This window comes from Microcebus murinus, chromosome 10, assembly GCF_040939455.1.
Source record: "Microcebus murinus isolate Inina chromosome 10, M.murinus_Inina_mat1.0, whole genome shotgun sequence".
Classification (NCBI taxonomy): domain Eukaryota; kingdom Metazoa; phylum Chordata; class Mammalia; order Primates; family Cheirogaleidae; genus Microcebus; species Microcebus murinus.
In genome coordinates this window covers 54350971-54378966 of record NC_134113.1, presented here as the reverse complement: position 1 = coordinate 54378966, position 27996 = coordinate 54350971, and the positions used below count along the sequence as shown (strand labels likewise).

Here is a 27996-nt window from a genome sequence, read left to right as displayed (position 1 = left end):
AATTGTCCATCCCCTAGTTCGTAACCCGGAAGTAGACGTAGCTCACGGAAGCCGGCTTTGGCCCTGCGGCTGCTGCCGTCGCCGCGGAGAAATTGTTGGAGCTGGCAGCCTAGAATGGTGAGACTTCGCGGTTCGTCTCTGAGGGTTCTGAGCGGAGTTGGGGGTGAAGTGGAGTTTCCCAGAGTGCCGCCGGGGACGACTCCCCCCCAGGTTTGGGGCCCCGCCCCAGTAGCGCCCCGAAAATCTGCGCATGCGTGGGCCGGACCGGGCCAGAATCAGGCCTGAGGTGTTACGCATGCGCAGAGGTGGCGTGCAGAAGGTGGGGTGAGAATTGGCTTGAGAGTTGATTCCCCTCCCCTGCCACCAGACTGTGGGTCTTAAACCGAGGCTCCGAGAGCATCGAGGTTCACCTGATGCTCTGGTTTGAGTTGTAGAGCTGATTTTATCACTGCTTCTACCCTGACTCCCTGAAAACAGACCTGGACCGATCCCTCACCTTGGGTGTGCTCTTGGGGAAGAAGGAGGCGCAGAGGGCTGGTGAAGGAAGGAGGCACAGACCTTGCCTCGGTCTGCCCACAGAATCAGGCCCCTTCGCCCTCTCCTCTGGTGTCACAATTCCTAGCCGTATCCTATGGAGCGGCACGACCTGAGGATAGCCAGAACGATGCTAAAAGCTACCCTGGTCAGCAAGGGTGGGAATCTTTAAGTGGAGCGCCCCAGAAAGTCCAGTACCCCAGTTCTCCAGGGTATAGGAGCGGCCCTGTCCCTCACCCCGACCCCTGGAGCGGTGGATACTCCCCTCCCGCAGTTCCCAAATTGCGTTGTTTGGCTTTCACAAGGTACTGTTCACTAAATCTTCAGCAAAAGCTGCAAATGAAAAAAAGACAAACAAAAAACCCAGTGAGATGGACTAGTTACAGTTCTATCTCCCTTTCCTTTTCCCACCTTTGGCCTGAGAGGGGAAGGATGGTGCTTCTGAGCTGAGTGGGCAGCTGAAAAATAGACAAAGTGAGCCAAAAATCCTTTGTCTTTGCTAGATTGTAGTCAAGGTGCTTAACCTGCAAGTTATGAGTAGAATTAGAGGGATCCATGACCTCCTGTGATAGTATGTGTTTGTACATTTTTCAGAAGTCTGTAGTTTGTATCATATTTTCAGAGGTGTCAGGGACTGTCACAGGGCTGCTGGTTTATAAGGGTAATATTGGCAGATTAGTGCCTTGTGCCTCTTTCCTCTCTTTGTGTCTTCCCTAGCTTATGGGACCCTGAGGGACCTGTGCCAGTATAAGGAGATGAGGCTGGCCAGTTGGAAATCTGAGCCTCAGGGAGCCTCATTTCTCCTTCACAGAATCTCCTCTCAGCCTCTAAGCTCACCTGGTCAGAATCCTTGGATGAGCCTGTGGGACCCTTCCTCCTAGCCCTGTGGTTTGGAACCAGTGGCTTTGGGACTGTAAGAGGATGGACAAAGGTAGTATAAGGCCGGGCCAGCTCCCCAAATGCTTGGGCGCCAAGCATCTGCTGATTCCAACCCATGCCTGGCACGTGTGTCTTTCAGTCCTGGCTGGGCATTGCCACCTCCCCCTGGGCCAGCACCACCCACGTACCTGTTGGCAGAGCCACAATTGACTGACTTGCTGTTGAACTGCTGCTCTTTGGCATGGCTGCATTTTGATGGCAGAGAGTGCAGTTATGCCCAGAGCCTGGTGTGTCAGCATCACCAGTCTGACCTGAGCACCATGTGCTGCACGACATGACACATGGCACTGGGGGACCTGCCCAGCGTGGAAGGTCTGGGCCAGGTCTGAGCCCAGATGGGATCTGTATAGCCAAGGAACTCCTACCTTAAGTTTCAAGGAGGCAGGGGAGGGGCCAAGAAGGCTGGCAGGGGAAGGGGGTTTGAGGAGGGGTCCCCTGGCAGTGGCTGAAGGCACAACTAGGCACTTAGGAGGCCTTGAGTTCACTGTTTGTCTTTTTCTAGATTCTCAGGGACTGCTAGATTCATCCCTGATGGCATCAGGCACTGCCAGCCGCTCAGAGGATGAGGAGTCGCTGGCAGGGCAGAAGCGAGCCTCCTCCCAGGCCTTGGGCACCATCCCTAAACGGAGAAGCTCCTCCAGGTAATAAGAGTTTGGAGGACCAGGGACTGGGAAGGGGAAGAAGGTCTGTAGCATTAGGTGCTGCATGCCTTTGCCTCTGTTGGGAATGGCTACCTAAGCCCCTTGGGGACTAAGCCTTGGCAGAACCTTGTGCTTTTCCTGTCCTTACTAAGTCCCTCTGCATGGGACTGAGGACTAGGGAAGAAGATCCTTGGTCTCTCATGAGAAGTCTTTGTGGTGCAAACCTCTGTCATCTGAGCCTAGCTCTGACATAAAGTGAAAGTGCCCAGAGCACTGAGCACCCTGCTGGGAACCTGCTCAGTTTGGGAAATTGGGTGTGTGTCAACAGCTGCCAGGGAGGGATGAGTGCTCACCGGGTAGGACCCTCCACAGGTTCATCAAGAGGAAGAAGTTTGATGATGAGCTCGTGGAGAGCAGCTTGGCAAAGTCTTCTACCCGGGCGAAGGGGACCAGTGGGGTGGAACCAGGGCGCTGTTCGGGGAGTGAACCCTCCTCCAGTGAGAAGAAGAAGGTGAGGGATTGGGAGATGCAGGGGATGGGGTGCAGTGCCAGATTTCATGCTTCCCCAGAACTTTTGCCAGCTGTCAGGAGCCTTGCAGAGGAGGCTGTGCAAGGACCACGCTGCCCCAGCCCTGATCTCAGATGCCTCCCTCCTGGGAGCCCATCTCTCACTATTCCCCCTTTTTTCCTGCACCCCCCCCCCCAACGCTGCCAATGCAGCCTGTATCACATTCTGTGTGGGAGGCATGGAGCGTGCATCTATTCTGGGAGCAGACAGCCTGTTCCCAGCATTGCAGGGTGTAAAAATAACCCCCAGGTGGCATTACTCTGGCCCTAGACACTGCACCAGCAAGAGTGTTTTCCTGGTTTCCTCTTCACCCTCCCTTCCCTCTGGGGTTGGGGGTGCCACCAGCAAAGAGAAGACCCCATATGGTCAAGGACTATGTAGAAGTGATTTGGCGGGGGCGGGGGTAGGTACTAGAAAGCTGTGAGCTCCTTTCCTGTGCTTCCTGTTGTTAGCTGGGGCTGCCACAGAGTACCTAAAGCTCTAGTCCTGAGGCCCCAGCTGCCCTGATGTCTTCTTTGAACTCGCTCTATTCCTGTCCTCTGCCCAGGTGTCCAAGGCCCCCAGCACTCCTGTGCCACCCAGCCCAGCCCCAGCCCCTGGACTCACCAAGCGTGTGAAGAAGAGTAAACAGCCACTTCAGGTGACCAAGGATCTGGGCCGCTGGAAGCCTGCGGATGACCTCCTGCTCATCAATGCTGTGCTGCAGGTACTGCTTCTCTCCACAGGGTTAGTGTCCCCTTTCCCCAGCCTCCAGTTCCCGGCCCCCAAACTAGCGCAGCAGGGCCCTATAGGTGGCAAGGGAAGGGCTCTTCACCTCTCTAAGGCTGGAGCAAACCTCTCTGCGGCCTTGCAGACCAACGACCTGACATCTGTCCACCTGGGTGTGAAGTTCAGCTGTCGCTTCACCCTTCGGGAAGTCCAGGAGCGCTGGTACGCCCTGCTCTACGATCCTGTCATCTCCAAGTGAGTGGGGCTGGCTCCAGCAGTGGGGAGGGACTGGGGACACTGGCTCCTGGAGAAGAGAGAATTATACCATGGCCCAAGGAGCCTTGCATCCTCGGGGGTGATACCGAGCCCTGCCAGACTTCAAAGGGGAGCTTCTTCCTACCTCCAGCCCTGCTAGTTCTTGCCAGAAGCAAGAATGTCTGAAAGCAGAGGAATTAGCATGGGAGAACACCCCCAAATGAATGCCAGGAGCTCTGGTTCCATCACTGTGTGCATCGTGGCTTTGGGCAGGTCACCTCCTTACCTTCCCACACTGACCTCCTGCAGTTTCTTCCTCCTAAGAAGAGGGAGTTGAACAGAACACCAAAGCCCCTTTCAGCACTAATAGCCAGGCTTCTAAATAAACTTAGGTACACACAGCACACACTTGTCCTCCTTCTCAGTCACCTAGTTCAGTGTCTTCAGAGCTTGGTTGGATACTTAACACCCATCTTTTCCTTCTCCACAGCCCCTGGCACCACGTAAACTATAGCCACAATCCTGATACACCAGGAAAGGGCCAGGCTCACCCTGGGAAAGAGGAGGTGGTAGGCAGTGGCTAGGGGTGCCAGCTTGGCCAAGTAGGGAGGAAGGGTTGGAAGGGAGCAGTAGCTGGTCTCAGGATCTGCCTCAGGACTGGGCATTAAGGGGACATAGGAGCCTCAGTCTTCTGAGTTGCCTGTTGATTTGTTTGGCAAACTCGTGGGGCCACAGGTGCTATGCTAAGCCTTAGGCTCTTCCTGTTGAGGGTCTTGCCTCTAGGTTTGGAATCTCAAAGACCTTTACGTTTAGGGGAAGTAGGAGCCCTGATTGCTAGACGCCCTCCTTTGCCCTCTGTCTCTTCCCTTGTCCAGGTTAGCCTGCCAGGCCATGAGGCAGCTGCACCCAGAGGCCATTGCAGCCATCCAGAGCAAGGCCCTGTTTAGCAAGGCTGAGGAGCAGCTTCTGAGCAAAGTGGGATCGGTAAGGCTGAGGGCTGGGAAGGTTGAGGATCAGGGCAAGGAGAGAGTTGGACCACCTAGGAAACAACTGATGTGGGGTACCCTCCTCCCCACCCACCATCTAGATGAACACATGTGCAAATGTTCGGACATCTGCAGGGGCCTTTGTGATGGGGACCATGGGAGGAGCCAAGCCTGGCTCCCAGGCTGTTTTTAGCTTCTGCAGAGGACCGGGCAGGAAGTAGGGGTAGTAAGGCAGAGGCAATTGTGAGGATGCCCAGAGCATGTTTCTCGCCCTCCAGACCAGCCAGCCCACCTTGGAGACCTTCCAGGATCTGCTGCACAGACACCCCGATGCCTTCTATCTGGCCCGGACTGCCAAGGCTCTGCAGGCCCACTGGCAGCTCATGAAGCAGTATTACCTGTTGGAGGACCAGACAGGTAATGCCCCAGGAGCTGGCAGAGTGGGGAGTGTGCATGTATTGCGTGTGTGTGAGGTAGTCTGGGCACAGCTGCTCTCAAGTGCCCTGTAGCAAATTCTTCAGTGGCCCCCAGTGTCTCGTTCACCTCACTTTCCTTCCTTCCAGAGAGAAAGTAGTTGGAAAGGTCTTTGGCATCACGGTGAGGGTAGCCCAAATTGCCCGGAATCCTAGGCAGAAAGTCCAAATAGCAGAATTGTCTCCTACTTCCTGTTTTTTTGTTTTGTCCTGAACTATTTGGCCACTACATAAATAATACGTTAATAGATTTTTTATGAGTAACATGAGCAAAATATGAAAGTCCCTTTCACTGCTCACTCTTTCCTTTGTTTCCCACCCTAGAGACAATAACCGCTTTTTCTAAGCTTTTCTGCTCCTTTTCTCTCTCCATTCTTCCGTCTCTCTTCCTCCTCTCCTCCCACCAGGCAGTCAGTGCTGTCAGGCTGCCCTGAGGCCATTCAGATGTCCCCACTGGGACTTCACACTCATCCATCTGTCTTTCTCCTTCCCCAAGGGCTAGAAAGCTCTCTGCTTCCTCTCTCCCTCATCAACAAACTCTCCATCCTCTAGTGACAAATGATTAAATTGCAGGCACTCTTCGGTGGGACTGTGGTCAGGTTCCTATGTGCGTAGTGCAGGTACACTCTTACTTGATGAATATTACTGCCCATCGCCTTCTGCGTAGGCTACAGCTTTTCACACAGTGCTGAAGTGAAGCTTCAGCTGTGCCCTTCATCTCACTTCCAGGCTCCTACAGTTTCTAGTTTGGAAAAGATATTCCTACAGGGAGATTTTAGAAAATCTCCTTATCAGAGGAGATCCCATCTTTAATTCCTAAGGCCCTCTGATTTGAGCGGTTCAGGGGCAGCCCTCTTTGTTCCTACAGCTTCCAAACTTCTGCTTCCTCAGACTTGGGCATCACTGAATTCCCACAGAGACACTGGCTAAAATTTATTTTTACTGCTAAAGCTAGCTCCTTTGTCATTATTTTGGAAGTTACTTTGTGTCAAGTTATTTGTTAACTGAAAGCCTTATCTTAAAAGTTTTATTTTTTTTCTGTAAGAGTCTTTATATGGGGGATTTGATTTCTTCTTTGCCATTTAGAGCTGGGTGTCTCTAGGAACAGGCAGTAGACACTGCTGAGCTGCCAAGTCGGCTGAACATAGATTGGTGGCATATCAGACAGCTCAAGAGGGGGTTGCCCCAATCCCTGCCTCCCTACAGTCTGACCTAAGCTGGCCAAGGAAGGGAGCATTGGCAGCCCCACATAGCTGCTCTCACTTCTTCAGCCCGCAGTTGCGTGACCATGAGCTGCCACAGAGCAGACTCTGCAGCCCTGGGAATAGCTGGCCTAAAGGCAGAGGTTCTCAGATATTTTGGGCCCCCAATCCTTTTTACATTTTGAACAGAAAAAAACCTGAAAAACTTTCATGAAGCAGTATTTATCCTAAATGTGTCCCGTGGGCTCTGGTGTGATTCCTATTCCATTTCACGTTTTTTTTTTTTTGTTTTTTTTTTGAGACAGAGTCTCGCTTTCTTGCCTAGGCTAGAGTGAGTGCCGTGGCGTCAGCCTAGCTCACAGCAACCTCAAACTCCTGGGCTCAAGCAATCCTCCTGCCTCAGCCTCCTGAGTTGCTGGAACTACAGGCACGAGCCACCATGCCCGGCTAATTTTTTATATATATATATATTAGTTGGCCTATTGATTTCTTTCTATTTTTATAGTAGAGACAGGGTCTTGCTCAGGCTGGTTTTGAACTCCTGACCTTGAGCAATCCGCCCGCCTCGGCCTCCCAGAGTGCTAGGATTACAGGCGTGAGCCACCGCGCCCGGCCTCCATTTCACGTTTTGAAAAAATAAAACTAATTGCATGACCCATTGCCAGTTCCATCCCAAACTGAAGCCAAATAGTTCAGCCCCCACCCCCATCTCTTTTCTCTTCTATAACATGGAGCTGCTAATAGTGCCTTCCCTACTTAAGGCTAAGGCTATGTAATCAAGAGCCCTCTGTACACTGAGAAGTCCATACAAAAGGTCAATTTTAATTTCCTTCCCTTTCTAAATCTACCTCTGCCCTTAGCTAAACCCAGGAATGCTTTGTGTGGGGTTAGAGCGCAGCCTCACCTGGGTGGGGTTCTCTGCCCTGCTCAATCTTTGTGGTTTGTCCACTGGGCTCAGTTGTCTGCTCAGCAGCCTGAGCTTGAACAGGACCCTTGGTGCTCACTCTTCCTCTGTCGTTTGTTCAGTGCAGCCGCTGCCCAAGGGGGACCAAGTGCTGAACTTCTCCGATGCAGAGGACCTGATCGATGACAGTAAGCTCAAGTGAGTGGCTGGACCATAGGCAGGGGGAGGGAGCTGAGTCGCTCTATGTAGAGGGCTCCTATCGCAGCAGATGGTGCTTGGCCCTCCCTGCTGTGGCCCTCATAGGCTCATGCCTTACCCTCATCCCCACCCCAGCCCCAGGGAAGGAGGCTAGGCCAAGGCTACATATGAGGCCTCCTAAGCATCTTGGCTAAAGGGGCTCAGGGAGACCGTAATGAGCCCAGTGGCAGGTGAGCTGAAAGTGGAGCCTAATTCACCTTTTTCTTATTGCCCCACAGGGACATGCGAGATGAGGTCCTAGAACATGGTAAGTGTGCCCTGGTGGGACTATGATGGAATAGAAGCTTCTGCTGACACAGAGAGGACCAGTACAAGGTGCTGGTGGCCTCAGGGTGTCCTTCGTTACCACCCTTCCTCACCCCAGAGCTGACAGTGGCTGACCGGCGCCAGAAACGAGAGATTCGGCAGCTGGAACAGGAACTGCATAAGTGGCAGGTGCTAGTAGACAGCATCACAGGTGAGGAAGCCTGGGGACCAGAAGGCTCACTCTTCAATATCCTTCACCCCCTCTCCCCAGCTGCGTAGACCCTTGTAGGCCCAACTTCTTTCCCTCACGACCTTGCCCTGGTTCCCTGCCTTCCACTCTGGCCCTCAGGAGTAGGCTTGTCCAAACCCTGCTCTTCCCCCAGGCATGAGCTCTCCGGACTTTGACAACCAGACGCTGGCGGTGCTGCGGGGCCGCATGGTGCGGTACCTGATGCGCTCTCGTGAGGTGAGGCAGGCCCTCCCCACCCCACCCTTCTGAGGCATCCCTCCTGTGTCACTGCCCTCTGTCTAGCCCTTGATGTCTCATCTTTCCCTGGTCTGTGTGGACCTCCTCCCCCAACTCCTTAGGTCCCAGCCCTCACCTGCTCCATTTCCCCAGATCACCCTGGGCAGAGCGACCAAGGATAACCAGATTGATGTGGACCTGTCTCTGGAGGGTCCAGCCTGGAAGATCTCCCGGAAGCAAGGTACCAGCCCCTGCCCCAGCAGGACGCAGTGTGAGGATGTCCCTCCCAGCCTCTTGTTGCCCTTTCCAGCCCTGGGGCTGGTGGGGCTTGGTGTCTGGGGGAACCCTCACAGACCAGCTGAGGCAGGGCCTGAAGGAGCTTAACTTGGGACTTCTGGGTGCCTTCTAGCTCCTGTCCCTCGGCTCTTGGCTCTCCTCTGGCCTCCCATCACCTCCCTTTTCCTCTCTACTTCCACAGGTGTCATCAAGCTGAAGAACAACGGCGACTTCTTCATTGCCAATGAGGGCCGGCGGCCCATCTACATTGATGGGCGGCCTGTGCTTTGTGGCTCCAAGTGGCGCCTCAGCAACAACTCTGTGGTGGAGGTGAGCTGGGAGGGAGGTGGAAAGGCCAGGACAAGACCTGGGTGTAGTGAGCCAGTATGTGGGCCTGGCCCCAGTGCCACCTCTGACCTGAGTCCCCTCTCTCCGACCCAGATCGCAAGTCTGCGATTCGTCTTCCTCATCAACCAGGACCTCATTGCCCTCATCCGGGCCGAGGCTGCCAAGATCACACCGCAGTGAGGAGTGTTAGCAGGAACCCCGGGCTCTCTCTGGCCTTGGTTTCCCCTGCCATTTCAGCCCCCTTGAGCTGGGAACTCAGGCTCCTGAATAAACCTTCGGCCCAGGGCTGGCAGCAGGAAGCCCATCCACTGGCCCACTGATTTGAGCCTTGGGGGAGGGGGCTGGCACCTTGAAGCCAGTAGAGGCTGGGACCCTTGGCTTCCCTAGAGCCAGAGCCCCTTTCCCCCTCTCTGCAGACGCCCCTCCCTCTCCTCTCCTGATTGCCACCTTCACTCCTGTCTCCAGCTGGTTAGCTTCAGACTTTTCCTTTATTGTTTTTCTTTTGTAAATAAAAAGCACCAAGTTCCAAAGTAGTTTCTTTTATTATTTTTTTTAATATAAAAAATGGGACAGGTGGAGGCAGGGGCACATGCAGGGGATGGCAGAACCCCTCCTTGTCCTCAGGCCTCTGCCCCCCAGCCTGCAAAGGGAGACCAGGAGTAGGGGCCTATAGATTCCTAGCCCTGGGGCCTGCCCCTGAGGCTCCTCTCTGAGGGTCAGGGGCCAGGCCCTCCTTCACTCTCAGGCTCCTTGCCCTGAGCCAGCGGGCAGCACGGAGTCCTGGGGTGGCCACCACCCTGAGGTTGGGCAGAACAGCAGATGGCAGCATTTCTGGCAACACTGAGTTCTGGGGCTGGTAGTCAGACCCCTGTGCCTTCTTCTTGGGTCCACTGGACTGTGCCAGAGCCATGACAGCCAATAAGCACCATCTCCAGGCTATGGGGGTCCCAGGGCAAGGCCAGGCCTCCTGACCCTGGTGGGGGCTCTCCAGTGCTGGCAGCCTCGGCCTGGCTTGCAGGCTCTGGGGGCCCAGTCCTGGCCCCTTCCTCTGAAGGAGGAGGTGAGGCAGGGGTGGTGGGCTCAGAGCAGAGTTCCCCTGAGCCAGGGGGCTCTGAGTCTGAGGTGGAGGTCCAGAAAGCTGTGGCTCGAGGCCAGGGGGAGCTCTGAGATGCTGGGGGGCCCCAGGGCCAGGGCGCCATGAGGGGAGGGGGCCCTGGACGAGGATGGGGCCAAGTCCCACTTAAGACAGAGCCAGCTGGGGGCTGCAGGCAGTAGGAGGATGTCCCAGTGTCCACACACAGAGGCTGCAGAAGCCCAGAGGCACTGGCTGGGCACGGCCCCTCTCCTGATGCCTGAGGACACAGGCCCTCCCCATGGGACGCCAGGACCAGCTGTACAGCCTGGCGAAGTGACTGCAGTCCCTCCCGCATCTGTAGCACCTGCTCAGACAGCTCCACCACCTTCAGGGGATGGAGGAGGCGAGGTCAGAGTGGTGTCAGCCACCTCACACGACAGCATGCCTGTCCCTTGCCCCACCCTACCTCCACCTTGCCCCTCACCCACCGCCTGCCGAAGCTTGTCCAGTGTGTCTGTATTCCTTGCCTCGCTGGGCCCAAGGGGGACAGTGAGCAGGCCACTCTCTGTGGGTAGTAGGATGGGGTTATTAGCTGGGGCTGGTAGGAGACAGACAGTGTGGGGTCCAGGCCTCTGCCCCAGTGTGAATAGACCTCACCGACCTGGTAGGACCTGACTCCAAGGATCATCACTAGTGGCCTTGCTCAAGGTGCTGAATTTTACCCAAACTGCCAGGGACAGGGAAAACACCTCCTAGCAGCCCTCTTCACACTGCTGAGCATTCTCCTCCGCCTCAGAAAGTTGTTCTTTGTGTCTGTCCCCTGTCTGTTATCCATGGAAATGGACATTCCTGGGAGCTCATTACATGGTCCACTTCCCAGACTTCCCTGGCCTGGCCTAGACCCAATTTCACCCCCTGGTGCCCCAGGCCTCTGTCCCCTCCCACTGAGCCAGACATTGTGCTAAGGGTTTTAGTTACATAATCTTATTTAACATGCACAACAACCCATTTCATAGATAGGAAGCTGAGGCCAGAGAAGCCAATTTCACACTGCTAGAAAGCTGACAGATCAGGGATCCAAACCCAGTTCTCAGGTATGTCTAACACCAAAGTGCTGGTTTAACTGTCCTGTGCACGTGACACACAGGTTGCAGGGTATGAGCGAGAGGACTCCCAGGCGGTCTGTACCCTGTCGGTTTCACTAACACCAATTGCTCAGAGGCCAACAATGCTGAGGTTCACAGGGCCAAGGGACTCCCCACCGACCTAGCCCATGCCCGGGCTCCGGTACCTGGTCCAGGGGAGGGGCTGCTGCTACATTCAGGGCCAGACTGTCCCACGTGGAAAGAGAACTTGGGCTGGTCCGAGCCACAGCCATCCTCAATGCCATCTACTACCCTGTGGACCCAGGTGTCAAGACAACAAATCAATGGACAGGCAGCCACTGTGGTGCCCCATGGGACAGGATGCCTCAGGGTCCACATACACAGTTTGTAGGAGGCTGGAGCTGACCAGGAGGCTTCGGGGTCTCAGGAGAAAGCTAACACGTGGCCCCGTCCCCTAGGAGCTGGCAGTATAGCAGGGGAGCCAAGCTTGAGCAGCACGAAACAGCAGGAGTTCAGGGTATGAAGTACCAAACTGTGGGGTGGGGCAGCAGGAGGAAGGAGGAGCCAAGGAAGGCTACCTGGAGGAGGCAGGCTAGGACCAAGCAAGCTGGCAGGAATTAAGATGGAAGGATGGGCACCCAGGGCTCAGGTATGCCTGGCTAGGGCCTCAACCTTATCACCACCACCTCTGCCATGGGAGCCCAGAGCCCACTTACCTGGGGCTCAGATCCGGGGGCACATTCCACGGCATGGGTGGCAACCGCAGGCCCTCTAGGGTCCGTGGAGGAGCAGAGGGGCCAGCCTCAGCCTTTGAAGCCCCTGCCTTGCTCGGCCGCCCTCTGCCACCTAAGCGTGGCCGAGGTGCAGTTCGACGTGGGGAGAGCAGCTTGGCGGCCGAGGATGAGGAGGTGCAGCTGGGAGACAGCAGGGGGCTAGAGGGCTCATCAGCTGGGGCTGGGGAGGCTGTGGGGCCCTGCTCCCCATCTGTCTCCTTCTCCTCCAGCGTGGACATGAGGGTATTGTCACCACTCAGGGAGCTGGTGTCCACCTGGGGACAGTGGGGGACAGTGAATTGGCATGGATGGCCACTATTGTGTCCCACTCATTTCCCCTACCAAGGCTTCATCTCCTCTAGAAGCGATAAGCTGTCTTTGTTAAACAGAGCACCCGGTGTCTGCCATTGTGCAGAAGAGGAGGCCCAGTTAGGAGGAGCAACCTGCTTTTCTGCTGCCACCACAAAGCTGCCATGTCCTGGAGTTGTCCCTCTAAATTCCATCCCTCTACTTGGTCCCTCAGGCTAACTGAACTGTCCAAGAGAAAACAGCACTGAGAACTGGTTTTGAATTAGTCAAATAATCTGGGCAAATTCAAAGGCCTTTAGAACAGTCCTGTTTTGCCATGAAGCAGGGGGCTGTCTTGAAAAGCAGCCTGGAGAGCTGGTGCCTGTCCCTGCCCTGCTCAGCCCCCTGACCATGGGGGCCACCCCTCCGGTTGCACCCTACAATGCTCCTTATCTGTTTCCAGTGGACTAAGCTTCCATCACTAAGACTTTGCCCTGGGCAGGGCCCAGCTGTCTCAGATAAGCCAAGGAGGGCCAGGCTGGGGCTATGCATGTGAATGGGCAGGGAGAGTGTAGCCCCCTGGCCCCACTTGCAGGGGCTTTCACCTCAGGCCACGCCTCACACAGCACCGCGGCACTCCCAGCCTCTGCCGGCCAGGCCAGGCTCCCTGGCACCCCCGGCCCTCTCCATGCACGTACCCAGCACCCTCACCTCTGCAGTGCCTCCCCCAGCACCCAGGTTGTAGCTGAGCTCCCCTCGGAGGCCGCGGCTGAAGCGCGGGGCAAACTCAGGGTACAGTGCAAGGCTCTCGTGCAGCCCAGCAAGCTGCAGGCACTGCAGGACACAGTATGTCAGCCCCTTCACGTCGGCATTGGCCTTTACCACCTGCTCCCGCCGGGGCAGCTCACAGCCGATCAGGTCGCCCTTCCCTGAGGAGAGGAAGCAGAGGTCAGCAAGCTCTGACCCTTGGCCACAGGAAGCCCACACCCCTAGCTGCTGAGCCTCCCTCAGGGCTGAGCTAGGCCTTCTCAACTGAGACCCCACTGTGCAGCCTTGGAGCAGGCAGAGTGGAGCACAGAGGCCTGGCTCCTGCTGCCTGCCTCCCTGGCTTTCAAACACATTCGGAGCAAAGCCACCGTGCAGAAACATCAGAGTGAACAGTCATCAGCGCTGGTGGTCGCAGGCTGGCTCTGTCGATGAGAATCCCCTGGAGAAGTGAGACCAAACTCCCAGACCCCATCCCTACCTACAGCATCACAGTGTCTACCGGAGACTTTACAATTTGATTTTTAAAAAAGCTCCACAGGCGATTCAGGTATGGCTTGTCTAGGGACCAGTGTTTGGAACCAGCAATTTAGAGCCCCCTGTGGCACAGTGAAAATGTCATTAGCCAGATTACTTCATCTTCCTGGGCCCTGGCTTCTCTGCTAGAGATGCCACATTCAACTGAGTCCATGGAATTTTCTTGATTTTACCAGAAGGGGTCAAGGGAAGGTTTCCCCGCAGCCAGATTGAAACAGCCATCCTGCTGACAGCAATTATAAAAGGGCATCAGTGACAGCCTGCGGCCCAGTGTCAGCGAGGGTAAATTGTGTATTTTGTGGGGGCTGCGTGTCTTGGAATCAATGAAATAAGATATGTCCAGCCCAGGGACTGGTGAGGATTAAATGAGTTAATGTAGATAAAGTGCCTGACACAAAGACTAACAATAAAAGTTCATTTCCTTCCTTTCCCTTCCAACAAAAGGCCACTTATAGATAATTCTCAACAGGGAAAGGCTTGCAGTCTGGGTTTGGGCCAAGCTGCAAGCCCTCCGGGCAGCTCACCCCACTGTCAGACAGCTCAAACTATAAGAAAGTGTTTCTTTATCCTTAAGGACAAAGGATGGCTGCCACTCCTGCCAGCGGGCCACCTTAGGCTGCCAGCAGCACACACTGAACTCAGAGGTCTCCTCTAAATGTTCCTGGACTTTTGCTCAAACTTAAATGTAGAATGCGCACCCATTAAATTTTATTTTCTTGGTTTCAGGCCATCTTTCTGATTCCTTTTGAGAGCTGTTAGGATCTCAATGTGATCGTCTGAGGAGCTCTCTCTCTTCATTTGTGTCATCTGAAATAGGATATGTGTTTCTTGTCTTCATTTAAGAGGTGAGATATGCTAGGCAGTGGCTCACACCTGTAATCCCAGCACTCTGGGAGACTGAGACTGGAGGATCGCTTGAGGCCAGGAGTTTGAGAGCAGCCTAAGGAAGAGTAAGACCCAGTCTCTACTAAAAAATAGAAAAAGTAGCCAGGCGTGGTGGCATGTCTGTTGTCCCAGCTACTCAGGAGGCTCAGGCAAGACGATTGCTTAAACCCAGGAGTTTGAGGTTGTAGTGAGTTACAACGACACCACTGCACTCTAGCCAGGGCGATGGAGCAAGACTCTGTCTCTGAGCAAAGAAAAAAAATGAGAAACGTGACAGGACTGTGGGCAGAGTCCTGGGGACAGAGACTGCTCTCTAGGTTGGTATCTCAGCCTGAACCTCCAGGCCCAGTTCATCCAATCCTTTCTCCCTCACAATAGACTTTCATAAGCAGAGGTAGGGGCCAGAAGCCACTCTGGTATATGCAGGCAGCTTCAGCTTCCAGGAGCAGGTAGGATGCACCTGGCTGTTCAGGTAAGGCGGCGGGTGGGGAGATGTGGGTGCAGAAAGCCAGGCCCTGACTGGGGCCGGGAGCCAGGCATTCATCAGAGCATCCAGAGCCTCCAAGTCAATGGGGAAATAGTTCATCCACAACATAAGGGCTGGGACAGGATAGCTCAACAGTGGCATAAGTCTTGTTGCTATAGACATCGTGGAAGCAAAGGACCAGGACACAGGCAGTGGCCATTCTTGTGACTCCGTCTAAGTACTGAACACTGAATGTTGGCTATTCTGAGACTTGGAGCCTGGCACCAGCAAAGAGCTTCTCTGAGGACCCATGCCAGCTCCTAGCCACACTGCTTCCTTGGCTCCAAGCTGATAGCCATCTGTTTGGTAATCCACTTGACAACCTTGCTTTGGGTTGACCAGTCAACAAAGGTCAAAACCTGTCTTTGTGTCCTTTTCAATCTCTCCAGTTCTCCAACATTTCTTGGGGATTGCCAGCCACAATTGAGTGGCACACTCTGTTTTCACAGTCCTGGCATAAGCTGCAGGTAGGCCCAGAAGCCAGATTCAAAATGGAGGGTGTCAACATCCTATCACCTCTCTCAGGCTCCAAGCCCCCCATGATGGTATTTCCCCTCTCGTTTCTGCTGTTGCCGCTAGCAACGCCACACCCATGTCTTGCTTCACTCTTGCTTCTCGTCTTCATTGCAGATTGCCAGGCTAGTGACGGACCTCAGATCCCATCCGACTGCAACTGTCCTCAGAGTGAGGCTACACATGCCTTGGCTGCCTGAGGGTTTGGCTGTGGTTAGCTATGATCTGGTCACCGCCTCCCTTCCATCTCATATGAGTCCCTTGACTACCTAAGCAGGTCTCAGTGTTCCCTGCCCTGGGGGATCACTGCTGAGAGCCTCCCACGGCCACAGAGCTGTGCTCCCCTTTAGCAGCTTTTCACAGATGCAGCCCCATGTTCCCCAGAGGGCTTGAATGTGCTTTCCTGAGGCCCAGGGTGCACATTCACCCCTCCTGAGACCATTCCTATCCACAGGCATGATACCTCTCACAATGCCTGGGAGCCCCACATAAGCAGTGTGAGACAGGGCGAGGCAGACTGGGTTCCAAGCAAGTTGGCCAACCCTAGCTGCTCTTTAACCTCTCTGACCTTGGTCTCCTTTTTCGTGAAGTGGAAATAATAACCATTCCTACCCCACTTGGTTCTGTGGGGTTTCAGTGACACAAAGCATGCGAGGTCTGGGACTGGGCTAGTCACACTGGGAGACCCTGTGAACCGCACGATGATTACATCCATTCTGCAAATGCAATCTCTTTGTCCTTGCCTAGGGAGTCACTTCCTCAATCTCACTTCTTTCTTTTGCCAAGAAGGGAAGTATGTATGCTGTAGACACCATTCCTACCAGAGCGAGTCTCCCTGGCCACTTGGAGGCTGCGCTCTGCTGTCACCCTGGCTCTGGGCTTGCTCTCCCCAGGAGTAGCGTCCCACCTCTCCACTGAGCCCACAGCACAGCTTCTATTCCTTCTCCTTTCAGCCCTGCCTGACCACTCTCCCCAGCACTTCCGTCCTCAGCATTTGATCTTCCTCCTGACAAGACGTGCTGCTCCCATCTGTCCACTCATAGACTGGCTCCTTTTAATAGACTGTCCTTCCACTAGCTCTGTCCTAGGAACACCTGTGAGATCCTGTCCACCTCCTTATGCTGCTACCTTGCAGTCACTATGTCTTCTCTGAGCTTTGCCCAGGACTCCATGGCTACTCCTGACTCCGCCCTGTATGTTTCTCCCACTGTGGTCTTGTGTACAATCCCTCTCTGGGTTTTCTGCAGATCAGGGCCATGGTCTCTCTCTCTCTCACTCACTCACACACACACACAGTCCCCATGCCCTCTCTCCCACCCTCACAAACCTAGGATGGCGAGCACGGTACCACCCTTGAGCACCTCCATGGAGCCAGAGCAGACAAAGTAAAGGGCCTGGAGAGCGTCGCCTTGGTGGATGAGGTACTCGCCAGGCGTGCAGAAGGCAGGCCGCAGGGCCAAAGACAGCGCCCGCAGGCAGCCGCGGCTCGCTGCCTCGAACAGCGGCAGCTGCAGGACCTCCTTGTGCAGGTGCATAGCGATGTCTGCGCGCAGCTCGTCGGGGAGGCTCTGCAGCAGCTGCAAGCAGACAGGGGCGAGGATTGAGGGTGGTATAAGAGGCAACATCCAGTTAGCCCCTTTCCACCCTGGCAGGCTGTGGGAGGGACCTGTGGACTCTTGCCCAGCATCAAGCTCCACACTGTGCAGGCAGGGAGGGGGGCCTCTGCCTCCCTCCCAATCACTTTAGCCACCGGGAGCAGCTCAGCTTTCCGCTCCCGGACTCAGGTTCAGAGGTCAGTGAGCACAGAGCCTCCAGACCTAGCCAGGGTTCAGAGGGGCCTCCTAGCCACCTCAGCTGCCCTCTGGCCTATGCTGCTGTCCCCACCAAGAGAGAGCAGGGGCAGGAAGCCAAAAGTCTGCATTCCTCTCCCACTCACTTCTGATAATTTTAGGCCAAGTGCAAACCCCTCGAGGGAGCAAAGCTAGAAGGGTTAGCCTAGGAGGCTGCCGGACCTCAGTGGTGTCGATGCCGTTGTTCACAGCCCAGGTGGCCTGGAAGTACTCGAGCATGCGCTGCTTGAGGGGCTTGGGGATGCGATGGATGCGGATGTAGTCGCGCAGGTCGCGAGTGCGGCTGTGGTACAGAAAGCGGCGGGCGTACATGCGCTGGATGATGGCCGTCACGTTCCCAAACACCACCGCGTGCATCAGGGCTGGGGGAGGGTGGCGAGAGGGGGTCACCTACGGGACTGGCCTGGCCCAGTCTGACACCACGCTGGACACATCTGTCCTCTGCCCCCCAGCACGCTCCTAGGCAAGGCACATAAGCTGCCGTATGCACGGAGTCTCCCAGCCCTGGCCTCGTGTTCCGTGCACCACCTAAAGCGGAAGAACCTTTGGCCTCACGACCTGAGGGGAGGTGGGAGAGGAGGGGCCACCTGGGGGCCAGAAGTCTGGGAGTGGGCCCAGAGAAGACTGAGGCTGACGGGCCAGGTCTCACCGCCGATGAGCATGGTGCAGATGGAGAAGATCTTCTCAGTGTCCGTGTTGGCGGACACGTTGCCGAAGCCCACGCTGGTGAGGCTGCTGAGTGCAAAGTAGAGGGAGGTGATGTAGGCACTGCGCAGCGACGGGCCGCCCAGGAGCTCCAGCCCTGTCCCGTTGGCCTCGCTGCTGCCACTGCTGCAGTTGTCACTCTGGCTAGAGCTATTCCCTCCAGTTGAGCTCCGGCCCACCAGGTAGTAGGGGGTCTCCAATCGGCGGGCCAGCTCCTGCAGCCAGCCTGGAAAGGGGCGGGGGAAGAGCCTGAGCTGGCAGGAGGACACTGCTGTACTGGGGGTGTGGGAGTGCCCACTGGCACCCCCCAGAGTGGGAACATGCACACACAGACCCACCCACATGGCTTCCCAACACTTCCCCTTCTCCGCCAGCCCAGCACACCCCTAGCCACCCCCTCAAACCTTCAGCAAGACAAGCACATGAGGAAGAGGTTGCCATCTCCCCAGCTGGTTCCTACAGGACAATGGCACAAGGAGTATCACACCCTCTTCCCCATGGCTGGCCTGATCTCAGGTCATGAGCCCAGCTGGAGGAGGCAAAGGGACTGCAGGGGTTCATTGCATTCCATCACAGCCTTGTTCTCAAGGATGGATAGTGAGGCCACCTCTTCTGCCCTGTCTGCCCTGATTCCTCTTCTTGTGTCTCTCTAAGCCCATCTGCTCCAGAACTCTCCCTCCCCACCCCATTCAGGCTCATTCCTCCTCCCAACCACATAAACCACCCAACCTCACGTACATGTACTCATTCTCAAGCACACCTATGTGGATGTGTGCATACACACTGTCAAGACGTGTGTGCCCCACACAGTTGAAAAGACAAGGACACACTTATGAGCACCTTACATAGCCACAGCCACTCACACTAAGGCCTATGCACACTTGGGAGAGAAAGGTACACAGGTGCATGCACTCTGACACAAGGGTGGGGACACTTGTTGGGACATGAGCACACAGGTGCATACACTCAGGTCAGGGGCAGGCAGGCACCTGTGCACTCACACACACACACAGTCACAGGCCAGACTGGTCCGCTGCGTGGAGGCTGAATGTGCCCAGGTCTACCCCTCAACCCCACATTCCTAACCTGACCTTGGCAGGAGGTAGGGCTGTGTACTGGGGTCTCTTATGAGCCCATGGCTGCCAGAAGTCACTCTGGGCCTCACTGGAGGGTTGTGGGAGCTCTAGGATGTTGGGGGGGGGGTTGGTCACAGGGTCCACAGAGGTCCTGGCAGAGCTCGGGACCATGGGGTGCAAGAGAGAGAGGGCAGATTGGCTGATCTAGAACTGAGAACAGATGGTAAATGTGGGATATGGCTCCGGGTCACAGGCTGCAGTGGGACCCCACCTCTCCAAGTGTGCTCTGCCCCTCCCACCTCAGCACAGAGACCCCTACTCTCCTACTCCCCTACTCTCCCCAACACTCTCCCCAACACCTTATGCACGTGGGTCCCTGTGGTCCCCACACCCTCCTCTGATCCAGCCACCACTCCTTCAGCAACCTCACGCCCTGTGTGCCAGGAGCCAGGACCCCATAGGAGCTTCCTGTGGGCACCAGTTCAGAAGAGCAGATGATGTGGGGCAGGAGTTACACCTCCAAGGTGCCACATAATGGGGCTTGAAGCAAAGTGCCATGGGCTAGGGCTAGAAGGCTTCCTGGAAGAAGGGATATTTGTGCTTGGTCTCAAAAGATAGGTAGGGTTCTGATACAAAGAAGCCAAGAGGGGTTCATTCCTGATGGAGTGAAAGTATGGCCAAACCTGGATATTTTTTTATTTTTTATTTTTTTGAGACAGAGTCTTGCTTTGTTGCCCAGGCTAGAGTAAGTGCCATGGCATCAGCCTAGCTCACAGCAACCTCAAACTCCTGGGCTCAAGCAATCCTCCTGCCTCAGCCTCCCGAGTAGCTTAGGACTACAGGCATGTGCCACCATTTCTGGCTAATTTTTTCTATATGTATTAGTTGGCCAATGAATTTCTTTCTATTTATAGTAGAGACGTGGTCTCGCTCTTGCTCAGGCTGGTTTCGAACTCCTGACCTCCAGGGATCCGCCCGCCTCGGCCTCCCAGAGTGCTAGGATTACAAGTGTGAGCCACCATGCCCAGCCCAAACCTGGAGATTTTAAGATAAATACAGGCAAGTAGCTCAGCTAGGCTAGAATGTGGGGTTAACACCAAGGGCATCAAATTCCAGGCTAAGGAACTTGTGGGGATGTATTATGACCTGCACTGAGGTGAGGCTTCACCCTCCTGTTACTTGAGGTGCACTATGAGAATGCAGTGGAGTACATAAAAGTCTTCACTGTCATTGTTTAGTTGGGCCTCTGAGTATGAGGTGAGGCCCATGGTATGGAGGGTGGGGGTGGGGTGGCGAGAAGCCACGGGACAAAGGGGAGGGGTGACAAGGAAGCTTCTCTGCTCAGTCTTGGCCATGGGGCATCAGTAGCTCCAGGAGCTGGTGCCAGGATGGTGTTGCCACACGGGGCAGGTCAGGCCAGCAGAGGCAGCTCTGGAGGCTGGTGGCTTTCACACTGAGAAATGCCCTCCGTTACCTCTCTTGGCATTTAATACAATCTTTTGAAAACCCAGCCCACCCCTACTGAGCTAAAGGGAATTTGGGGAAGGAATTCTGTCCATACTATGGGAAGGAAACCAAGCAAGGAAGGCACAGAGAAGGAGCCTCCCACAGACAGAGGTGGGCAGCCCACTCGCCCAGCTCAGCCTCACCCTGCTACTGAGAGGTTCAGGTTTGGTGAAAACTCAGTTGGGAGGGAGTTTCTCTGGAGAAAGAATGGGAAGGTGATGATGCACTTGGAAACTCTCCAAATGCAGACTGATACCAGCTATGAATAGAATGAATCCACCTGGAACTCAGGGGTCAAGAGTGAAAGAATTACCATGTGTATCTGCAAGGGTCAGCTGGCCTCCCACATTCCCCTGCCCACCGTGGTGGGGCTAGAGCCCTTCTGGGAGCCAGAAGTGTTCTTAATGTCAGATCCTCAACTCCTGTGAGGTGGCCTCAAGAGAGGAGCCTCGTGGGCTCAAGACCAAGAGTGTCTGTGTCCTACTTCAGGGGGCAGGGGTAGACCTGGGCATTTGATGTGATCTTAGCCCACTATAGGGGGTGGTGGAGACAGGGTCAGGGCCCTGCTTTGCCATTATCCATCTCCCTGCCCTCGGACTCTGCTGCATGGCTGTCTGACCCCAGAGCAGCCTCTACCACAGACGCCCTCTGGGAAGAGCAGGTGCCAAGGATCTGACACTGCCTAAAGTGTCCTGGTGTCCACATGCTCAGCAACTAGAGTGCTCAGGGGACTATCCAAGTGGGCCCTGTGGGGCACACAGCAGTCTCTTGTGAGCTTGGTAGGAGAGGAGATTCACGGGAGCCTTGTTGTCCCGAGGGGACTGATCAGAGCAGGTTTCTAAGGCTGACTTGGACGCATGGTGACTTCACCAAGGAGCAGACAGTCATGAGACCCGCCTGAACAGCTGGAAACATGGCCAAATGTCAGCTACTGGGAAGCTGACAGAGGGCTGGAGGCCTTGGGAGGGCAAAGGTAGGTTCAACTTTGAACCTGAGGAGCACGGAAAGTTAGAAATGGCTGGAAAGGAAGGGTTTGGATAAAGAGATAGAATGGAATTTGAGATGTTCATGCAATGGTGTAGTGGCATGGCCAAGGGAAAACAAGGGGAGGAGGAGAGAGGTGAGGAAAGCCGGTCTGGAGCCCCTGGAACGTGAGGGATTGGGAAGAGGCTGGCTGATGACCACATCACACACGGCAAAGGGGAGCGAGGCTGGCAGGGCCAGGTGCTACAGGGACTTCAAGGAGGATGAAGGTTTGGCCCTGGAAGGTCACAGTGACCTTCTGGGCGACATTTTGGGCGGAAAGGTGGGGGTGGAAGCCCTTCCGGCGGGAGTTAAGAAGTGAGTGGGTGGCAAGCAGAGGGAGGAGCTGTGGAAGTGGAGGTGACATGAAGGAGAGCTGTGGGACACAGAAAAGGCGGCGTTCTAGGCTGGGGGAGAGCGGAGAAGCAGCAGAGAGATAGAGGCTGGAGGTGGCAAGAGGGAGGAAGGGGCCTTGGAAGCCAAGGTGGTGGGGATGGGCTTCAGAGAGGATTATGGCTAAGCTTGGGGCATCAGAGCAACCCTTGAGGACAGTGGCTCACCACTTAGCCTTCCCACCCAGGCAGGAGCTTAAGGAATGTGATTGACCTTTGGCCACCAGGAGACCACGAGGGCCAGTGGGACCCCCCAAGCAGTCCCCAGGCTTTTTCCATAATGCCCTGCTGCTGGAGAGCAGGCCTTCCATGTGGTGGTGGTCATCACACTCACACCTCACACCCCCTTCTCTGACTCTCACACACATAGGCCTGCCCAGGTCTCTGACTCGCATCAGCACACACACTTGCACTCACACTCTGATGATGCATCTGCACAACAACCCCCACCTCCCAACGCACAGGGGACCTCCAGTACCAATCTCAGGGAGCTCAGACTCGCTGTTCTCGATCTCCTGCTGGCCGATGTAGAACCAGACGCAGGCCACCCAGTGGGCAAGCAGGGCGAACACAGCCATGAGCAGGGTGAGCACCACGGCGCTGTACTGCGAGTACCGGTCCAGCCTCGGGAGGAGGCGCAGCAGGCGTAGCAGCCGCACGGTCTTCAGCAGGTGGGCCCCAAAGTACTGACATGGGGGAGGGAAGAAGAGGTCAGCCTGGGCTGGATCTGCCTGTCCCAGCCCAAAGCCCACCCAGCCCAGCCACACTGACCACGTTGACTTTGAAGGCATGTAACAGGTCAAAGGGCAGTGCCGCGATGACATCCAGCAGGAACCAGGTGGTGACATAGTGAAGACAAATGGACTTTGGGGCAAACACTACCTGGCCCGACTTGGACACGAATGTGGTACGAAAATTCAGCACAATGTCTGTGGGGAATCCAAGGTGGAGTCAGCAGGTCAGCATGGGGTTGGGGGAAGCCATTCTTTTTTTTGTTTTTTGAGACAGTGTTTGCTCTGTTGCTCAGGCTAGAGCACAGTGGCATCATCATAGCTCACCGCAACCTCCAATGCCTGGGCTCAAGCAATCCTCCTGCCTCGGCCTCCTGAGTAGCTGGGACTATAGGTGCGTGCCACCATGCCCAGATAATTTTTTTCATTTTTTATTTTAGAGACGGTGTCTCACTATGTTATCCAAGCTAGTCTCCAGCCCCTGGCCTCAAGCGATGCCCCTACCTCAGCCCCCCAAGTTGCTGGGATTATAGGCGAGAGCCACCGCATCTGGCAGAGGCCACTCTTTACCAGACACTTGCTTGGTACTTGACACTATCCCTTTACATACATTGTCTTACTTAGTTCACATAGTGACTCTAACAGGTAGACATTGTTATATCTATTTTATGGAGGGAGAAACTGAAACTTGGAGACCCTGCTCAGGGTCATATAAGACATTAGTGGCAGAGACATGTTTGGAACCTAGGCCTGATTCCAAAGCTCACAAGTCACAAACAGGAGGAGGGCAAGAGGGACACTTGTAGGGCACCACAAGACATGCAGAATATCCCCATCAAAGCCCCAGGGTGCTGGGCATGAGGTGTGGAAGGGCAGAGTGCACGCACCAAGGATGAAGAGGACCTCCACGGCCAGGTCACAGACACTGGGTGGGCCACGGGCTGCGCTGGGCTCCCGGGCTGTGCTCACACACACGCTGTAGGGCACGGTGACAGCCACGTAGAGTGTGGCAAGCAGGATGAAGCCGTCCCACGTAGCCCTCAGTGCCCCACAGTGCAGCAAGATGAAGGGTGACTTCCGGATAGCAGCTACTTTGTACTCAGGCAAGTTTGGCTTCTCCCCAAACACCCCCTGAGTGAGGCAGGGCAGGTCCAGGCAGGGAGGAAAGCATATAGGCACAGGCTGAGTTTGGATAGTGTCCAAGATGGGCATTCATCTCCTTTCTCTCCCTGGATTCTCAAAGCAATCTCTGATATAGGCATTAGGGTCTCCATTTCATAAACCAGAAAACTGAGGATCAGGGAGATCAAGTGACTTAGCTGAGGTCACACAGGTGCTTCAAGGAGGAGCCAGGATTCAACCAAGGCCAAGACTTTCCTCTATACCTCTGATGGATCAAGCATGTGGCATTCCCACCCTCAGTCCCAACCCCCAAAGTGCTGGTGGGGCCTGAGTGGCTCCCAGGACATTCTATCTGTGGTGGACCCCATTTCCCTTCCCCAACTTCCCGGTCTGCCCCTACCCTGGCCCCCACTCTAAACACACACCCTAGTGCTCAATCCACCTTATTGAGCTTGTGCTTGCCCTTAGGCTGCTTCTGCAGGTGCCCAGATAGGTGGTAGAGCACAGCCCTGCTCCGCCGCCGGTTGGCATTGAAGCCTTTGGCTCTTGCCCGGCCATATCGGCGCCGGCCACCACCTGCAAAAGAAGAGGGACTCCTGAGGATGATGAGGGGTGTGCCCAAATACCCCTGCATAGGGGCTTGGGGGTAGGACACCAGTTGCTGGCCCATGGACTGGTCTGGTTCATTGACTACTTAGTCTTTTTTAGAGTTGGGGGCTCAGGCATTCCTCACTTCTTGGGCTCACTTGTCCACCCCAGCAATGGGCAGATCTGGGGGTGCTTATAGACACTATTCCCAGGGCCTGTTTCCAGGAGGAGGGGCTTTGATGAGGCAGGAGAGGATCTCTGGGGAGGCCTGGGAGAGGAGGTGGGGAGCTGGTTCATCCGGCAGGGGCATAGAGCAAGCAGGAGGCCATCAGCAGAGGTATAGGGGCTCAGAGAAGGAGCCCAGAGTCTAGGTGAGGGACCCAAGGGTGATAGTGAAGTCTGACATGGTGGACAGGCAGACCCAGGGGGAGTGGGAATGGAGGGTACCCCCAGAATCCCCAAGTGGCAAAGAAACCTTGGAGCAACTTCTGAGGACAGCTTTGTGACCTGCCAAAGGTCTGCCCCGGACTTTGGAGGATATAAGGGGAGAGAGATCCCAAGAACTTAAAAGAGGGCTTTGGCCAGAGAGCCCCAGTCAGGTTTGCCATGGAGAAAAGGAATTGGTAGGTCTGTGCTCAACCTCACTAACTGGTCAGGAAGGGGTACTCCACAGGCACAGTGGAGTTTATCTGCTTTCCATTCCTTAATAAAGTTGACATAACTTTGTTCCAACCAGCCTATTTGGAAAAAAGATTTCCATACCTGGGCATGTAGAGCTGAGCATGGCACAGGCCTCTTAGGCAGCCAGCATAGAAGTCAATGAGTGCAAGAGGGGTGGTGGGGGACCCACAAGGTCATGGCCCCACCCAGGCCTGAGGTACCCAACACCCCAGCCACAGTAGCTAAATCAATGGCCTCATGGGAACCCACCTGTCTCTTTCCATCTGTCAGGGCCCCCTCGGTTCTTGGTGTCAGTAATGTCCTTGTGAGAGACCAGGAAGAGGGCCACCTCTCCTTTCTCATTCTTTATGGGTATCACATCCAGGAGACACCAGAACGGGAGCCCTAGGCACAAAAACAGACTCAGCCCACCTCCTACCCTCAGCCCCGCCCAAGGTGACAGAGGCCCTGGCTCCACTGACTTCCTGTGCAAGTCACAGGCAAGGTCTAGGGGCTTCCTGGAGAGGGGGTGGCAGTCCAGGTTCACTTAGGACAGGGCTTGATGGAATGTGAGGGTTGGGGAGTGCAGGTGTAGCAAGGGAAAGCAGAAGACAGTCAGACGTCTGCCAAGATAGGGTGTTTTTCTGCTGGATGTGGGAAACTCAAGAGTGGAATTGAGTGGAGGCTGAGGCCAGGGTGAGAATGGTAGAAAGAAGGGGCAGGGACAAGAGGTGGGGTGGAGGAAGAGGGGATGGCAAGGGGATGGGTGCATAGGGAGATGGGATGAGATGGGGAGATAGGGAAGATGAGAAGGGAAAGAAGAACAGACAGTGGATGGGTGGGTGCCAGGGTGTGTGAGATGGCGAAGGTGAGGCAGGCTGGCCAGGTGGCCCCTCACCGCTCTTCCGGTACAGGATCAGCTCAGCCTTGAACTCCTTGTGCTCATCCAGGGCCTTGCGGATCTGCTGGCGGACGAGCTCACTGGTATCTGGCCCATAGAGGAAGGAGCAGGCACAGCCTCGCTGCATGACCTCAGCCCGGGAGAAGCCCGTGAGGTCACAGAAGCCATCAGAGCAGTAGACCACGGGGAAGAGCCCCGCCACCTGGGCGTTGCCCAGCACGAAGTTACTGTCTGCAAGAGAGCACCTCTCAGAGGGAGAGTGGGGTGAAGGGGGGGAGGCTTCCTTTCCCAAATGCCTGCAACCAAAGGGTAGGTTTTACAAATCCCAGGAATCCTGTATGTATTTGGGGGGGGGGCGTTGGGCAGGAGCTGAATTAAAATCAACGTGTGTCACCTATGTGTCAGTGCCCCACAAAGGGAGAGTACATCAGAGAATCAGCCCTGTGTGGGCACTGTGCTCTCGGTGGGTGTCCTGAGCAGTGTGGGGCAAGGGGTGGAGTTGGGGATGTCCAAAGGAGGTCAGCCTCAGCCCGCCTCTACCTCTGCCTGGCTCTCTGCCAGCCAGATACCCAGGTTGTCTGTCTGGCTCCTCCCACTGGGACCCACCTGGACTGGGAGGCAACCTGGGCCACCATACATCCTACCCTCTGTGTCTGAGCTCCAGCTGCCTTACCTGGCTCAGAACTTAATGAATGCAATCAAGAAGGGGATGTAGGAATGGTGGCTGAACACAGGAGCCTGGAGCCAGGAACGTATTGGGGAGTGGGGGCGCTGAATCAGCAGGCTGCAGGAGCCAAGCACACTGACAAAGCAGATGGAAGAGCCTGGAGGGGGAAGAGCTCAGAGATGGGCTCCCACCCCCTATCAGGAACCAGAGACCATGGAGGACCTAGGCAGAGAGCTGGGAAGCCCCACTAGGGGTGAGTGTGAGGGAGGAGGAGAAAGGGTGGGGGTTTCACAACTTTCCCTCAGCCCAGAGCTGGAGGAACCAAGGATCCAGAGCTCAGGTTGCCTTCTCCAAACTTCCTCAGTCCTGGTGAGAGTCCCAGAACCCATCTTCTTTGGGGCTGGATGGGCTCTCTAAGGCTGGTGGGTTTAGGCTGTGAGATGGGCTTGGACACACATAGCTCTCCTGACTCCAGCCTACTCTATCTCTGTTTGCAAATCTCTTGCCTAAATGTGTTATTTGAGCCCTCCTAGCTGTCCCTGAGCACTGCCGCAGGGATGGGATGGGTCAGCTTGACTAGAGCCAGGTTCATGCCCTCCTCCACTAACAAAAACACCCCGGGCTCCATACCCAGAGACTTCTTCTAGCCTTGCTACCTCGCCTGGAGCAAGGCTGACCCTGAACCCTTGGTGGAGGGCTAGGAGGGGAGAACGGCGCCTGCCAGGAGACTGTGGCTTCAGCTTCAACAGGGGTGGGGAGGAAGGAGGGAGGGAGAACAGGTGGACTGCATGCAGAGATGTGGGGGTTCAGGGTCGGCAAGAGCCCAGGCGTGGGACTTTTCTTCCGGGAGCGAGTGAGGTGAGGGTCGGACTCACGCGTGCCGTCGAAGCGCGTAGCGATGGTGTCCAGGAAGGTGTTCTGCGGCGCCAGGAGCCCCCGCATGGCCGGCATCTTAGGCGGCCGCTGCCGCCCGCCCCATCCCTCCGGGGTGCGGGGACTCAGCGCCGGGAGAGGGCGCCCACTTCGGCCGCCCCCTGCCGAGCCCCGCGCCCCCTAGCGCAGCCGTCCGGGGACAAAGCCTAGCCCGGGCTCACAGGTCCCGCCAGCCGCCGGCGCGCGAGGAGGCGTCCGCACCGTCGGGGCCCGGAGCATGGCGCGCGGCCCCTCGCGCCCCAGTCGCACACGAATCCCAAGCTCCAGGCTCCGCGGCCGCGGCGCTCTCAGCACCTCCCGCCGCGGCAGTCGCTGCAGCAGCTCGCGTTTCGGCAGCAGGTCGGCTCGTGCTCGGGCTCCCCTCGTCGCCGGGTCCCCGCAGCTCCCTCCGTCTGTCGGGAAGAAGCGGCAGCCTCCCTCCCTACCTCCCGCGCCCGCCGCCTGCACCGGGGTAACCATGGAGACGGGGCACACCCAGTCAGGGCCGCCTCCTTAAAGGGACAGGCCTCCTGCCGAGGGATCCCCCTCCCCTCGGGACCTCCGTAGGGGCAGGGGAGGCGGCGGCCGCCC

At 55.9% G+C, this 27996-nt stretch overlaps 2 protein-coding genes across 4 annotated transcripts; one reads left to right on the top strand and one right to left on the bottom strand.

Annotated features, from left to right (window-relative positions):
• Positions 1 to 2: 2 nt before the first annotated feature.
• Positions 3 to 9337, top strand: MCRS1 (microspherule protein 1). 3 transcript variants are annotated; one of them, XM_012761719.3, is made up of 15 exons: positions 3 to 117; positions 1346 to 1465; positions 1976 to 2114; positions 2487 to 2625; positions 3230 to 3388; positions 3536 to 3645; positions 4521 to 4629; positions 4910 to 5048; positions 7333 to 7408; positions 7687 to 7715; positions 7833 to 7925; positions 8098 to 8180; positions 8334 to 8421; positions 8659 to 8786; positions 8898 to 9337. In XM_012761719.3, the coding sequence occupies exons 2-15, from the start codon at positions 1456 to 1458 to the stop codon at positions 8982 to 8984; spliced, it is 1389 nt and encodes a 462-aa protein (XP_012617173.1). In that variant the 5' UTR covers positions 3 to 117; positions 1346 to 1455; the 3' UTR covers positions 8985 to 9337. The 3 variants fall into 3 exon arrangements, with proteins under 3 accessions (XP_012617173.1, XP_012617181.1, XP_075863348.1); XM_012761727.3 differs by lacking the exon at positions 1346 to 1465 and having other exon boundaries at positions 4 to 117; XM_076007233.1 differs by lacking the exons at positions 3 to 117; positions 1346 to 1465 and adding an exon at positions 301 to 319.
• On the bottom strand, positions 9299 to 27996 carry KCNH3 (potassium voltage-gated channel subfamily H member 3). The gene is made up of 15 exons (XM_012761473.3): positions 27369 to 27996; positions 25824 to 26057; positions 25196 to 25330; positions 24120 to 24253; positions 23443 to 23686; positions 22596 to 22753; positions 22303 to 22510; positions 17772 to 18053; positions 17285 to 17484; positions 16600 to 16849; positions 12758 to 12975; positions 11702 to 12033; positions 11171 to 11277; positions 10368 to 10444; positions 9299 to 10264 (listed from the first exon to the last, which is right to left on the bottom strand). The coding sequence occupies exons 1-15, from the start codon at positions 27442 to 27444 to the stop codon at positions 9665 to 9667; spliced, it is 3255 nt and encodes a 1084-aa protein (XP_012616927.1). The 5' UTR covers positions 27445 to 27996; the 3' UTR covers positions 9299 to 9664.